The following is a 14,579-nucleotide window of genomic DNA, read 5'->3' on the forward strand; positions in this document are numbered from 1 at the left end:
TTGAATATTGAAAAAAGCTTTACTTCAGAAAATTTCTACAAAAACTTTCCAAAAGTTCTCAGTGTGCATCAGAATTCCTCATTAAGAGTTATCTTGGTCCTTTCCCCATCACACCTTTAATTAATGCCTCTTTTTCATGTTTCAAATGACATTTAATTTTTTTAATTAATTCTTATTTTGCATGACTTCATGAGCCACTTTTACGTGCACTTGTTGATGCTGCTATAATAAATAAAAAAACAAGTTTGTTATTGATACAGGAAGAAAAGCAATTTACCAGCCAAGAAATTTCACATTGCAAGGTGTTGTTAGAAAATTCTGAATGAACCACTTTCTTTTTGCAAGTTGGCAACAACCTGAACTTGATCAAACTTAATTAAACAGAACAAACTCATTGGCAATCCAGCCCTAGACAGTAAAGTACCACTGAAGCCTGCAGAACTTACTTCTGAGTTTATGTAAGTTCTACAGGCTACTGTGGTACTTTGCTGTCTAGTAAATATCTACAAGGTTGCAGCCACCACATTATTTTTACCTGTCTTCAGAAATGCCTAGTTAAATATATCTTTTTAATCTATTTTGGTTTACACCATTAAAAAAACTTATAGGGAAGTTTTCATATTGAAGACAACTTGTGTTTCTAAAACTCTGTACTTTATTTATCTCTCACACTGACAGCTAATCAAACACATTCCATCATAACAATGTGTAAAATTCAATCTTCAAAATCAGTTGTTGTTTTTTAAAAAATTACAATGTATATTCATGAGGTGTCAACAGAATGGTTTCATAATAATTTTTTTAAAAAATTAGGAACTTCTCACAATCCTTCAAAATTAATCTACGACTATACATGGCTCACTCTCCTTCGTAAATTAAATGGATTTTTTTTTAATAAAATAATTTATTAAAAATATACAGGAGGTACAAAGAACTGTCCAGTATCAAATTCAAGGCCTCCATTCCCCACCCAAAAAGACATGAACACCAAAGTGCCAGAAAGATCCCAGGTCAACAGAAACTGCTGTCACGGTTGCTAGTCTGGATCCAGAACACACTGCTCCACAATCTCCCGCAAGTGAGGATTCTCCATTGCAGCGGCGACTCTCTCTTTGTCATTTATCTGCTTGTTAACTGTAGCACGGCGAAAAACAAACAAGAAGTCTTTGGTTAATGACCAAGAGAAATGCACTAGAATATCGCAAAACACACACACAATGTGTATGCGCATGAAGATGCAAGTCCTACAGAGACAAACACAGATTTGTCAAGGATCAGAGCTCAGTGAATGCCTCCCACAATCTGCTGCCCAATGCCTGCAACTTTTAGATCTCATCACCGTCTTACGGGGCTTTTAGGGAAGGGTAAGAACATTAGAAGTGGCCAACCAGATGCCTATTGTGGGAAACCTGCAAGCAGGACCCGAGTACCTCTCTAATTCTTTTTTAAAGCCATCTAGTTTGGTGTCTCCTGTGGGAACGGTACATTGGATTGTTTTTTTAATTGCTTCTGCTTGTAGGGAATTTATGTTCAACAATATTGTTTTTAACTTTGTTTTTTAATTTTATGTATTTCCGCCTTAGAACCTTTGGGCATATGATAAATAAACAGAGAAGTCATGCAATGCTAAGATTGCAAGAGATCTTACAAACAAGTCTGAAAGCAGAAGCTAATGTGTTCCAGCGTGGTTAGCTCATATGTATCACTTCCTATGGTGCTGGGTGCCAGGCCCTCCCAGCCTGATTGCCACACAAGAAGACTGAAGACATGCTCAACGGGAAAATTCAACACACACACACACTTGGTGATGTATATCAAGAGGCTGCTTTATTCCCCAACGCAAGCTGAAGACATACTTACTGTCCTCCTCCGTGGAATGTGCTCCCTCTGAAATGTAGATTTCCAACTACATGAGAGAGAAAATGACTGCTTAAGATGTTTTTATAGCACAGGTATGCATCTGCACAGAATATACAACACTGTTTCGATGGCTTGCTATACAGTGGACCCTCTGGATATGAATGTAATTTGTTCCAGGGGTCCATCCGTACCCCGAAAAATCTGCAAGTAGAGGAGCCACTTCTGCACATGCATGCAGCGTGATAGACCGTTTCTGCTCATGCACAGAACACTTCTGTGCGTGGTGAAACCCAGAAGAATACGTTTCCAGGTTTGCTGCGTTCGTAACCTGAAAGTTATGTCACCCGAAAGTAACGTAACCCGAGGATCCACTGTAATGGGCAAGTCTCACTTGTGTTTGCAATATGAAAGGTCTCTCTTTTTCTCTGCAATGCAATCTCCGCATCCACTCAGGAGTTTGTTATATGGTAAGGAAGCATGGCCTCTTACAATCTGGCAGTTCTCTTATGCCTGCCAAAGCTGTGTATATGGTACAGTCTCCTGAGAATCTTATGGTACCTTAAAGACTGTGATTAGCTGTGATTCCTGTCCTGCAGGGGGTTGGACTAGATGACTCTTTGGGTACCTTACAAGTCTAAAATCATATGATTCTTGTACAAATTTATTATGACTTAAACTTTGGTAGACTACAAACCATTTCACCAGATGCATGAAGTGTACCTGATGAAGTAGACTGCAATGAGTGAAAGCTTATGCAACAATAAATGTGTTAGTCACAAAAATCTGTGTTGTTCTTCCTGCAAGAGACTAGCATGGTTGCAATCCCTCTGGAAATCCTGCCAACAGAAGCACTCTGGGTTCTTCATTTCACGTCCTCTTCTAAGACCACATTTTGTGTGAGCAACAGATAACACCACCCCTTGAAATTCCCCATACAAGCAAACATGCAAAACATTTGGGGGGAAGTTGGAAGTGGAATGTGTGGCCAGATAAAGCCCTCTAAACATGCATTTCTGGAGAGTCAGCTGCAGTATGTTTTTAGAAATACAAACAAAAGTGTACAAATTGCGTACCTTGTGTTTAAAAGGCAAACATCTTTGCAGCTTGATCCTCAAACACAACCCTGCATTTTAAAGAAAAAAGATGTCATTTTTCTTTTCAAGCACTACCCTTCCATTATCTTTCTACCAAAAGAGTTGGTGGCATGTGGTCATGCAGCAAAATGTATTGCTCAACCATCTGTAATTCAGTTTTATAAACATGTGAGGGAGAGCTGGCCTTGGTTCTCAGTGTATCTTGCTCTAAAGATAGCAAGCGTTGCCTCATCTAAACTGTGAAAAAGGCAGGGAAATGAAGTGAGCGGCATCCATTTTCGAGATCTGCTCTCAAGCACAGAACTGCTTTACAATTTGGTAATAAGCTGTGAAAGACTGAAGAGTTTCGCACCACACACTGCCAGGGCATGAGCTCTGATTGGGATCAGGACACTAATGTGTTGAGCTTTACACAGGGACACAGTCTTCAGTCTGCCTTGCAAAAATAAGGTTAAATTGGTTCCAAAGAAGCCTATCCCTAAAGGAAACATTTTTCAACATGAAAGGTCCTGCAACCCATTCATATTTAATAATTCACAATACTAATGCTGCATGTTTCAATGCACAAATCCAGAAATGCTTCCAGAAGAACTGAGTGCCTCTTTATTTGCCTTTCCAATATCTTTGTTTACTTAATGTCATGAAACTAACAACTTCACAAATCGCTCAAAGAACCCCCTCCCCCCAGATCTTACCTATGAGAGTGGCCAAAGAGCAATGAGGTACCGTTGGTGTAAACCTGATTGTGACCAAATATTCATCTTCCCCAATTTCATGCACTTCAACACAGCTTTCTGTTACCACGTCTAGTTCTTCTAAAGTGTTGGGCTTCTCTGGGTCCCGGATAGTTCGAATTATATCTAAGCAGAAACGAACAGATCACAAGTGTCTGATTATGGGGAAAAGGTTGAGTGATCAAACTCTAGGCCTGGAGTCAGCTGCAAATCCACTTGCGTGTGACATAAAAGGGAGTTTGATGCCAGCCTTGCCAAGACTCTTCACAATCTGGTCCCTCTCAGCCTTTAGGAGGAACAAAGGTTGCAAGTGACATTTCAAATGAGAAATGATAAAAACAACATATGAAATGTGTTTTGAGGCTCATTGCTTCATGACCAGTGAGCCTTGCAAGCAAGTGGAGTGAATTTGGGGTTTGTTTGTTTTTTTGTCTCTTCTGGATTGGAAATTATCTTGCAACTGTGACTCATGCATTGTTATCCTCAAGAAAGGAACTATCGCAATAAACCTGGGCAAGGGATTACCTGAGTGGGGGGAGGTAAGAGGCATGGAGGCTGGAGATGTAAATATCAGACTTTGAAAAGCTGGTATCACTGGATCAAGTTCAACAGCTTTGTTGAATTAATTAATTAAACTAAAACTATTTTTAAATTAATTATTTGTTAAATAATTTGAACTAAAATTGGATTTTGAATAAATGTGCAATTAATTGTTACAATTTGGAATTTGATTATTATCTTCCTTCATGGGTCATGCAAACCACCATTATGAATCATGCTATTTACTGGGAAGGCTAAGGGCAGTGGGAATGAGTTTATGGAACCAAGAGTGCGGTGGCCCCCAAAAAGTTTAGGATCCACGGCAATAAACTCTATGCGGGGCTGCCCTTAAGAGTGACCTTGAAGTTAAAGCCAATGCAAAATGTATTAGCTGCCATACTGTTGTCACGCATGTTACAGTGTGCTTAAAAGAGCCTCATGCTAGCTGCCAATAAATTACTGGATCAGGGTTAAGTTCCAACTTACAATACCCTAAACAGGTACCTGATGGATTGCCTTCTTCCCTATCTCCTTGTCTGGCAGCCAGGACTGTCTGGTGAGGCCCTCCTGGCTGTGCCCACAGATCCCATGGGCCCTAAGCAAGGGGAAGAAGGCCTTTTGGGTAGCAACCCCCTCTCTTTGGAATTCCCTTCCTTCAGAGATATACAGGCAAGTGCCAACCCCAGAATCAATTGGGCCTCTGCTAAAAACGCATTTATTTCCTCTGGCTAGTCATTAGTGACACCGGGCTGTACAAGTAAGTTCTCATAAAAAATAGAAATTAAAATTTGTACATTTTAAAGTGCGCACTCTGACACACTTGGCTGCTGGTTTAGTTTGTGCTGCAGTCTCAATACATTTTTAGCACCTTGTCGTTTCAGACGAAAGGAGGTGCGTAAGTTTAAACTGTTCTCGGTTTATTGTTGATTTTATGTGTTGAATGATTTACAGAGCTGCTTTTGGGGTTTTTTGTTTTTAATTTTTATCTTACTGCTTTCTTCTCTTCGTACACTCCTTCAAGGTTTCGGTTTTCTTTTTAAACACCCCTCCTCCAACTGCGAGGCAAGCCGGGTCCTGGGCCGCGAAAGACCTCCCGCCCCGTGAAGCCTGGATAGGGACGGGGCTGGGGAGCCACTGACCGTAGACCTCCAGGGCCCGCTCCTGCTCCTGCTCCATGGCAGCGGTTCTGCTCGGGGCCTCGGGCCGGTGGTGGGCCTGGTGATCGTCCTCCTTCTCCAGGGCCTCATGCCCCCCGCTAGAGAGCGCCCGCCAGAGCAGCCCCAGCGACAGCATCCCGCCCCGAGCCAAGCCCGCTCGCAGCCTCCATCAACCGGCCCGCCCGCAGTCCCTCAGGCGGCCCTCGCGGGCACTTCCGGTCTCGGGGTGGGCGGGGCGCTCCACAGGCAAAGCGACGCTGTACTGTACTCACAAACCGCACTCTTCTCAACCGAGACTACATTTCCCGCCGTCCAACGCGCTCGCTCGCCCGGCTTTCCGCGCGCGAGGACTACATTTCCCGACACGCAACGCTCTCACTCGCCGCCCGTGGTGCGGCAGCTTATCCCCGCGAGGCATTCTGGGAAGGTTAGTCCGAAGGAAGAGCGTCGGCCTCCGCCCTCCCGGCTTTCGTTCTCTTGTTGTGGCTCTGCCCCAATATGGCGGCGGCCGCGGTAGGTTTCTGAGGAGACCCACGGACCCGGTGGTCGCGGTTCTCTCAGGGGAAAGAGGGAGAATGGCGGCGTCGGAGGCTGGGTCGCTTCGCGTTCTCCTGCAGCCGTTCCGCAGCCCCAGCCAGGGCATCACCCGGGCCAAGCTCAGCGGCGGCCGAGACGCGCTGGCGACCGTGACGGGGGCGGAGCTGCACCTGACGGGGCTGGTGTCAGCCCGGCTCGACGGCGGGCAGGACGGGCCCAGTGGGGACGGTAGTATCGCCCTGCCCGGCGCCTGGGAAGAGTAAGTGGGGGTGGAGCAAGAGTCGGGCCTGCGGGGGCCCAAGTCCAGCGTCGACCCCCCCCCCATAGAAGCAGGTGACGGATTCGACCCCCGCCTTCCCCCAGCGACAGCGCCCCTCACCGCATTTTAAAACGTTTCGTAGTCGGGGAACAGCCGGTCAGGCACCCACCCACATGGTGATCTCAGAGGCTAACTTACTACAATATTGCTTTTGAAGCAAATCAATCCTTCTCTGCAGCAAAAGTGTGTTTGTCCCCACGTAAATGTCGGGGCAGCAGAAGCAAACGCTGTTTGGGTTTTTTTTGCATAAAATTGATTGTAAAAAAAAAAGGCCTCAAAGCGGTTTACAAAAAAAGAAAGATAAACCAGTGAAATTATTAAGAAAACTTAACCATGATTTTAAGTTTTTGAAAAGTTAAAATAACAGTTTAGACTGAAACAGATTAAAGGCTTGCATCAAGTTTCTAAGCATCGGCGTATGCTTGACTAGACAGTGTTTTTAGCAGGCACCAAAATGTTTATGTGTTATGAACAAAAATAAAAAAATAACTTACGAAAAGAGTACAGTGAAGGTGCCTCCCACAGTAACAGTTTGAGTTCTTACAAAGGTGTTATTATGTGGCACCTGAAACAGTACCAATTCCACTGATCGCTTCAGCACATATGGGGTTGTTGTTGTATTCATGATGGTGCATTGATAAAAGATGCATATGACCTCAGTATTATCATTGTTAGGTCTCACCAACCTTTTTTGGGCCTTTAGCACCTTTTCAAATCAGAGGAATTGTCTTGGATACTCCCCCCATCCTGCATTGCAACTAAGGACACACCACACAAACTACCCTGTTGCTTCTTTAAAACCTCATTTTAGGAGAGGGGGCTGGAGACACATCAGCAAAAGCCTCTGTTGGCAACTCTTGAATGTGGAAGTAGTTGTAAAGCATGGATTGCGGGTGAGGGAGAGAAGAGTAGTGTCAGTTTTGGCCTTCATGACGGCAATAATGCACATAGTAGTCTAAAGGGGGGGGGGGCTGTCAGACCATTAAGTCCAGAATCATCTAGCCGCACCACTGAGGATGGTTTATCCAGTGCCGCCCCCCCTCCCATTACTGCCCAGTTTCACTTGAATCAACCACTTCTCTGGCTCAGCATCCCATTTTGCAACAGCCCCACCTGCTGTGAGGCTTTGAACCTCCATGTAAAATAAGCTGTCAGAATCTACAGTTCCCCAGTTCACCTTCTGGTCCCTTCCTACCTCTCTTGTTATGAAATTGAGTTGCTTGTCATTTTTCTTTGGATAGATACGAAGTATTACTACTCTTGTTAGAGAAATAGACAAAATTGTAAACCCAAGTAGATTATTACTGGTTTCACTCCCTAGAGTTTTTGTTTCATTGATTGTATGTTGGTTGTCCTTTTCAACTGCTGTGTTCTTCTAAGCTTTGTGATCATTTTTTGTGCAAGTGGACAGTAATGTAATTCAGTTAAGTAATTTGTCTCTGAAAGGCACAACGTGCTTAAAATTTCAAAGAAGAACAATTGGAGGTATGGCTCATGTATTAAGTTTTGTTTTTCTAGCTTCACATGGGAGAGTGTGGAAGATGAGGACCTTCCAGTGGACAGTCTTAAACTACTTGCTGTCAGTAAGACCCATGAACTTCTCGTATATGAAATTAATCTAGAGGTTGGAAAATGTGATGCAACACTCTTGCAGAGCTGCAGTGAAGATACGCAGAAGCAGCTCATCAAACTTAAAAATATTAGTGAGTATAACATTCATTCAAGATGTAAGATACTAGTTTATTAATTTGTTTATTGATTTGGAGACCATTCTTCAGCAGTGTCTAGAAAACAAAATATGTTATATGGTATCTATTGCAGACCTTAGCCCATGAGTTGTAACTTGCTGTAGACAGGTAATGCTTATAAACTTTGGTGGGGCTGTTTCAAACATTGAATGCAGACGGCCTCACTTTTGCCACTTGTGGGATGGGTGATCCATTTATCTTTATTAGGACTGTGTTGTATTGCTTGTTTATCTGCACCTATTGTTACTGCATATGAAAATTTGCCTTTTGTCCTCGTCATGCAGGTTTATCTTCAATCTCCTCTTTGAGAGTGCTGTCATTTAAAAATGGCAAAGCTTTGATGCTGCTCAACAACTGTATTATTGCACAACTTGCTTTTCTTGGAGGAGAACTGGAAGCAGAAAAGTTGGAGGAATGCTTTCTTCTTGATCTGTCGTCAGAATCTCTGGAAAGGATAGTAGATGTTGCCTTTTGCAGAGGTGTTCTTTTCTTGTTAGAGGAATCTGGATGGATATGTATCCTTTTAAATTGAGTTTTAACATCCTGCCCTTCCTCCAGGACAGAGTGGTTTGCAAAACAAATGTATAACTTAAGCAGTAAAATAAAACACTAGCAGATAATTCTCTGTGTTGCTCACTAATTCTTAAGAAACAGACAAATACTGAGATATATAAATGGATATTTTTGTTGTTGTTTTTCTCTTAATAAATAAAGTGCTAGCCTTGAGTAATACAAAAGGTAAGATGCAGAAACAGTCCGGGATCAAAACAAGGTCAGAACCCATTAGGTCACAAGGCAAGTCAGGATGCTAATTCAGGGATTTTGTTCAAGCACTCTGCCAGCAACTGGAGACTTTTAACCAGGAAGCTTCAGAGCTCCACCCAGAGCACAGCTGGAGGCCATCTGGATTGCCTGAGGCAGTGATTTTCAACCAGTGTGCCGTGGCACCCTGGGGTGCCTTGAATGATGGTCAGGAGTGCTGCGGCAATACTGGCCTTTGTCCCTCTTTCCTCCCCTCTGATGCCCTCTCACGTCTCTGCCTCCCAAAGCCTTGCACAGCTGTTGTGCTACAAGCCTCCCAAAGCCTTGCACAGCCCTGGCTACAAGCTCCCCAGGCAAATGGTGCCTCCGGGGCTGGCCACGGGGACCTGGTTGACAGGAGCTGAGGCAGCCTTGGAGTAAGCAAGCAAGTGGGTGAGGGAGCCCAGCCAGCCAGTCTTCCAGGCCTTGCTGATGGGAATGGACAGACAAGTCCCAGGCCCCTGTGGGGCAGTGGGAGGAAGCACCTCTTTTTGGGGTGGGGGGGAGGGGTGCTCAGAGACCATGGGCAGCAGCTGCGGCTCCCCAGAGGACTCCCAAGGAGAGGGGAGAGGAGAGGAGGCTGAGGGAACACTCCACAAGGGAAGGTGTTTGAAAAGGGGTGAGAGGCTGCCAGCTTTGTTGGCAAGGGGTGACATAACTGGACTCCTGAGCCTCCACGGGTGCTGCAGAAAATGTAGTTGGTCAAGGGAGCCATGGAGTCAAAAAGGTTGAAAACCTCTGGCCTGAGGAGTTTGGTCTTCTCATGAGGAGGAGCTTCTTCACAAGTAACACTTTATTTTCAAGGAGTCCTTGTTCTTTGGATGGGTGCACCTATACCTTTATCCGCCAGCATGTCACCAGACTTGGTGCTAACTAAGCCTCTGCCTCTGATTCTTTGCAGGGGCCCTCTTTGTCTTGCAGAGAAGATTGGGGTCCCAGATTCCCTGCTCTGTCTCACTGTGCATTGACACAGCCTGTTTCTCTTTCATGCTTGTTTTTTGGAGCACCAAATCTTTCTGTGAAGAGGATTGTTCTAGCCATGTGCCTGACAGTTACAATATCTTAAGAGGTGTCCAAATGCATGCAGTTTGGAATGGTTCAGTCTACTATCTTGATTCAAAACAGTGCCCAGTGGTCTTGCACATTAGGTCTAAGTAAAAATGCATAGGATTGCTGTGTCAGGATGGTGGGTTTTCCTTTGCATGTGTGCCTGTTCATGTGACTCAGAAAGTGTCTTTCTTTGACATTGTTGCAAAGATATTTTCGATGCTACGGATGGTGCCTACCTTGCCCATGTTGATGTCTCCCTCTATCAAACAGAGGGGCAAGATGAGAAGCGTCTGGACATCCTGTCTTCTCTTACACTGTTAAATATATCCCATGATCTCAGTGTTGCTGTGGTTGCCAACAGCTCCAGTTGTGTCGTGGCTATTGACCTCCATTTATACTTCAAGTAGGTTGGCCACAATATGCTATAAAGTGGTATTCGGCAGGCAGATTTTCACTTTTTAAATTCTTTGCCAGTTCTAGCTTTTCCTCTCTCTCTCTCTCTCTCTCTCTCTCTCTCTCTCTCTCTCTCCTCCCCCCCCCCGAAAAGTTTGATGGTCCTGCTCTCTTGAAACATTTAGGAAAATGGTTAAAACTTTTTATTGTGCTGGGCGTTTGTGGTCTTAATCTCACTTTCTCCCCCTGCTGCTTAAATTGCTTTCAATGACTTTTTAATGCTCACTTTATTGTTATAGTTTATTGTCAGTGAAAATTTGATTTTTTTTTAGATTAACTGTTATAGGGAACAGAGGGTTGAAAGGTGGAGTTGAAATCATTTATAAATAAACACTTTCCCCCCACAGAGAATATCCTGAGCATTTAATTTGCAAGAAAAACTTTGACAACCTTCCTGTAGAACAGTTGGAGGGGACAGATGAGGATGACCTCAGAAGTTCAGATTACAGCATGAAACTTATGCAGCATCCATTTCGGACCGACAGGTATGTCTACAGAACTTCTGCCTTGCATCATTAATCTGTGTGGAAAAGAGGGATATGTTTGTTCAGTCCTACTTGCCACTTTGGCTCTCTGGCTCCTGCTGTTACTGCCGGTAAAATAGCTTTAGAATGTTAGGATGAAGTAGTATAAGCTTAGACATGTGGCATCATTTCCAAATAGATGCACAACTATGTCTAAAACCCTCCTCCCCAGGACTAGTTTGCAGATGTTTTAATGGCAAGAAACTATACTTATCCAATCTGTTTATCTGTATTACAAATCCTTTTTGTTCAAGTAATGCAACTATAGATAATTCATAAATTCATTGTTAAAAATGTTGGTGTGATTTTTCTCCTTTTTCCAGATCCTGGAAGGCACATTTGTCTTCATTGTTTGACACAACAAAAGGATCTAATTCTTCAAATTTGGCAGCCAACGTTTTCTTGCCTTGGTGTCAGTATCCTTTGCATCTAGAGCACTGTGACTGTAAGACTCGTGAAGCTTCTGAGGCCTCCTTTCTGCATGATGCTGCTCATGTCCTTTCAAACTCAAGAGGAAAAGATCCCCAAAACACAGGCAAAAGAGACAGACTATGGAAGAGCATAGACGTAGGAGGACTGGAAGATGGTGTGAAACTCGAGTGTAAATCTGTGACAGGTTTTAGTGCATTATTCACTCTCTCAAGTGAGAGTGAAGGACTGATTCTTCTTCTGTGGGATTTGGAGACCCAAGACGTGATGCGTTCTTGTGTGGGCAAAAATTCATTTTTTGTGGAGTGTAACAGAGAGGAGCAGTTATGTCCCATCCTTTCAGGTGAGCATCTTTTAGTTGCAAATAAAAACCAAAGCCTGCAGTCTAGAAACCAGAAGCATTTCTTTGTTTGTAAGTACTGACACCATTGAGGATGATGCAAGAAGATTGCATTCAGTCTCATAAAGTACCATATAGATCATGTTTGATATGACAGGTGAATAAGTTCTTCTTTTATTTATTATAACCCTTAGAGCTCGGCCTCTCCTTGGTTCTGTTTGGCTTGACTCAAGAGGAATTCTTGAATAGACTGATCATCCATGGAAGTGCTGGCACTGTAGATTCTCTTTGCCAGCTCAATGGATGGGGACGATGCTCTATTCCCATACATGCCTTGGAGGTAAAGAAACACTTGTGGCCCTTGAGGTTCTGTTCCTCCCACATCCCCCAGTGCTGGGAGTGGTGGGATCTTGCAACTGGCAGGGGATTCTTTTTTTTCTTTTTGACAGCCTCAAATGTGTACTTTGAGCTTATCTAACCTGCAGCCTTTGCAGGCTACGTGGAAAGGGCACCACCCAAAGTAATATACAGAACTGCCGTGTGGATAAATTGTGGAGCATGACAAAACTGACTGCTCTTGGTGACTCTGTCCTCCAGCCCTAGTTTTTTATTCTGCAGTATTTTCGGCATGAGGTGATCCTTCTTTTCCTGATTTATGCTGCACATCCTATCTAGGAAAGTCCTCCTCCCACAAAAAGACAAGTGGAAGTTCTTACCTGCTGGGCATCTATTTTTCTGATAGATAGAAGGACATTCCACCCTCCTTCATGAAGCCTCACTTACGGGTCCATAGTGGAATAGTGCTTGGGGAAAACAGGCTCTCTTGGCTTGTTGCATGACTTTTTGGCTTATTTAATTGCATTCTTGCATGGATGCTTTTTTTTTTTTTTGTACTTTGTTCTTGCCTTGTTGTTTAACCATCCTGCAAATTGGTAGAAAGTAACTTTTCAATCCGCAAAAAGAATATCAGTCCCTTATTTAAGAACTTCTTTGCTACATGTTGCTGCATTTTTAACAGTGATTCTGTTGTTGCTGTTTAGGCTGGCTTAGAGAACCGTCAGTTGGACACAGTGGATTTCTTTTTAAAGAACAAAGAGAATATTTTCAGTCCCTCCGCAACTTGCTCCTTACAAGATCAGCCTGCAAGCACTATGTCAGATTTTTACTTGAAGAGTAAGTAAAACAATGTAAATGCTGAAATGGACATTGCTTTGACACAGACCGTCGAAAGGCATAGTGTAGTCTTCCCCTGCCTGATGCCTTCCAGATATTTTGGACTACGGTTCCCATCAGCCTCAGCCAACATGGCCATATGTTGGCAAAATTGATGGTGATCCAAAACATCTGGAAAGTTCCATGTTAGGAAAGGCTGGTGTAGTGAAGATGAAATAAATTCACTGTGGTACAGCTCGTGTGAAATTAAAGCTTCACAAGCCACATAGAAAATAATGAGAGCTATATAAGGGCATACTATGTTCAGCGAAGCATTCTTGGGAGAGATGGAATATGCCCTGTGTTTTCAGAAAGCACAATGGGGTAAATGGATGCCATATAAAAGATGGAGGCAAGCTGTGCTTTCTTTTCTGAGAATCCTTTTTTGTGTGTGGGGAGGACATATTAAAGCGATCTTCTGGTCATTTCCTGCTTTAATTTTTCTCACACAGGCATGGAAGAGCTTACACCAGCCTTAGATTTGCTTTGCATGGCAATCCGAGAAAATGATTTGGAAGCACAGAGCAAGCATTTCTCTGAGCAGCTGCTGAACCTCACCCTGTCTTTCCTTAACAAACAGCTCCGTGAAATTTGTATCCACAGAGAAGGTAACGGTTGTGCTTGTGTTGCTTGAATTATCACCATGCTCTGCATTTCCCCCATAACGGGCCATGAAACCTTTCTTTTGAGCTATTTTCATGTGCAAGCTGTGTGCTCCTGCATGTGACCTTTTTTAAAAAAAACAAAACACCCAAACCTCTCCAGTGGTGATATTTGATGAGAGAAGAGAAGGAGCGATTCAGGCCTCAGCTCAGTGAATAGTGTATAATTGTTTTCTCCCATTACCGTAATGTCCAAATCCTATACACACATACTTGGAGGTGTGCCCTTTTGGACTCCGTGGGATGTGCTTGTGAATAAACACACAGACAATCATAGTCGCTGTATGGGCTGTAAAGCTGTGACTCGTAAAACGATTAAGTCAGTTTTCCAGGATTTAAGCTGACTTAACAACCTAGTCCTTTGGACTAGCTAGACCAGCACCTGTACTGGGTCAGGAGGGGTCAGTACCTTATAGTCAGTTCATACTGTGGGCTTTGGCACTTTTGCATCTTGTGTGCTTCTCTCTATACTATATTTGGACTCCTTTGTCATGTTGATGACTGAGTGCACCTGTGTGAGTGGGCAGGTGAGTGGCCCAGGCAGGCTTCCCTGTGTTCCTGTTGTCACTGTCACCACTGGTAATGAGGAGAGGAATGAAGGGGAGAACGTCTTTCTCCCCCTCTGCACCAGTGCAAGCGGAACAGGATGTCGTGGGATATATCTTTGAATATGTTAATGTTCATTGGGCTACCCTTAGTGTTGCAAGTCTCCCAGGGAGATGTTTTCATTCATTCCTTCCATTAAGTGTCTTCCTGATATTCTTCACAGAACTGGATGAAAATCTGGACAGATGTGTTGATATTTTAACCAGCTACATCAATAAACTTAGGATGTTTATGATAAAGTTCCCTCACAAGCCTTCCAGTGTCATCAGCTTCACGTGCGATCTTGAAGAAGACGTGCCCTGCGTAGAACAAAGCCAGAAGTGGGAAAAGTTTAATACAGAGGTAACCGGAGCATCAGTTTCAAAAACGCCTGAGCATATATTGTCCAAGATATTGTGTCTGTTTGCTAAACAATTTCATTATCCCAAGGAAAAATGAGTGACCTAAAGCCACGTTTATGGCAGAATCCAGCATTTGGAAGTCCTGTTGATTTCAGTGAGAGAGCTAGAGACT

At 43.6% G+C, this 14,579-nt stretch overlaps 2 protein-coding genes across 2 annotated transcripts in view; one reads left to right on the forward strand and one right to left on the reverse strand.

Moving 5' to 3' along the window:
- Positions 1-5,676, reverse strand: CIAO2A (cytosolic iron-sulfur assembly component 2A). Its single transcript, XM_053365156.1, has 5 exons — positions 5,368-5,676; positions 3,650-3,814; positions 2,934-2,983; positions 1,861-1,906; positions 1-1,134 (listed from the first exon to the last, which is right to left on the reverse strand). Exons 1-5 carry the CDS (start codon positions 5,519-5,521, stop codon positions 1,037-1,039), a joined length of 513 nt encoding a protein of 170 aa, XP_053221131.1. The 5' UTR covers positions 5,522-5,676; the 3' UTR covers positions 1-1,036.
- A 177-nt stretch (positions 5,677-5,853) lies between these two features.
- Positions 5,854-14,579, forward strand: part of SPG11 (SPG11 vesicle trafficking associated, spatacsin) — a 37,940-nt gene continuing 29,214 nt past the window's right edge. Inside the window, exons 1-10 of the mRNA XM_053365150.1 lie at positions 5,854-6,181; positions 7,760-7,944; positions 8,274-8,504; positions 10,048-10,243; positions 10,641-10,778; positions 11,141-11,589; positions 11,781-11,926; positions 12,627-12,759; positions 13,251-13,406; positions 14,230-14,408. Coding sequence (XP_053221125.1) covers positions 5,961-6,181; positions 7,760-7,944; positions 8,274-8,504; positions 10,048-10,243; positions 10,641-10,778; positions 11,141-11,589; positions 11,781-11,926; positions 12,627-12,759; positions 13,251-13,406; positions 14,230-14,408 — 2,034 coding nt within the window. The 5' untranslated portion in view covers positions 5,854-5,960. The remainder of the gene's footprint in view (positions 6,182-7,759; positions 7,945-8,273; positions 8,505-10,047; positions 10,244-10,640; positions 10,779-11,140; positions 11,590-11,780; positions 11,927-12,626; positions 12,760-13,250; positions 13,407-14,229; positions 14,409-14,579) is intronic.

This window comes from Podarcis raffonei, chromosome 14, assembly GCF_027172205.1.
Source record: "Podarcis raffonei isolate rPodRaf1 chromosome 14, rPodRaf1.pri, whole genome shotgun sequence".
NCBI lineage: Eukaryota > Metazoa > Chordata > Lepidosauria > Squamata > Lacertidae > Podarcis > Podarcis raffonei.

What these genes read in the sequence shown, in the direction of transcription:
- CIAO2A (XM_053365156.1), bottom strand. Translation starts at nt 5,521, where the DNA reads ATGCTGTCGCTGGGGCTGCTCTGGCGGGCGCTCTCTAGCGGGGGGCAT. An exon ending in GCGGGCCCTGGAGGTCTACG is followed by an intron (nt 3,815 to 5,367) that starts GTCAGTGGCTCC and finishes GTTTCTGCTTAG; the next exon opens with ATATAATTCGAACTATCCGG. An exon ending in CTCTTTGGCCACTCTCATAG is followed by an intron (nt 2,984 to 3,649) that starts GTAAGATCTGGG and finishes TTTAAAATGCAG; the next exon opens with GGTTGTGTTTGAGGATCAAG.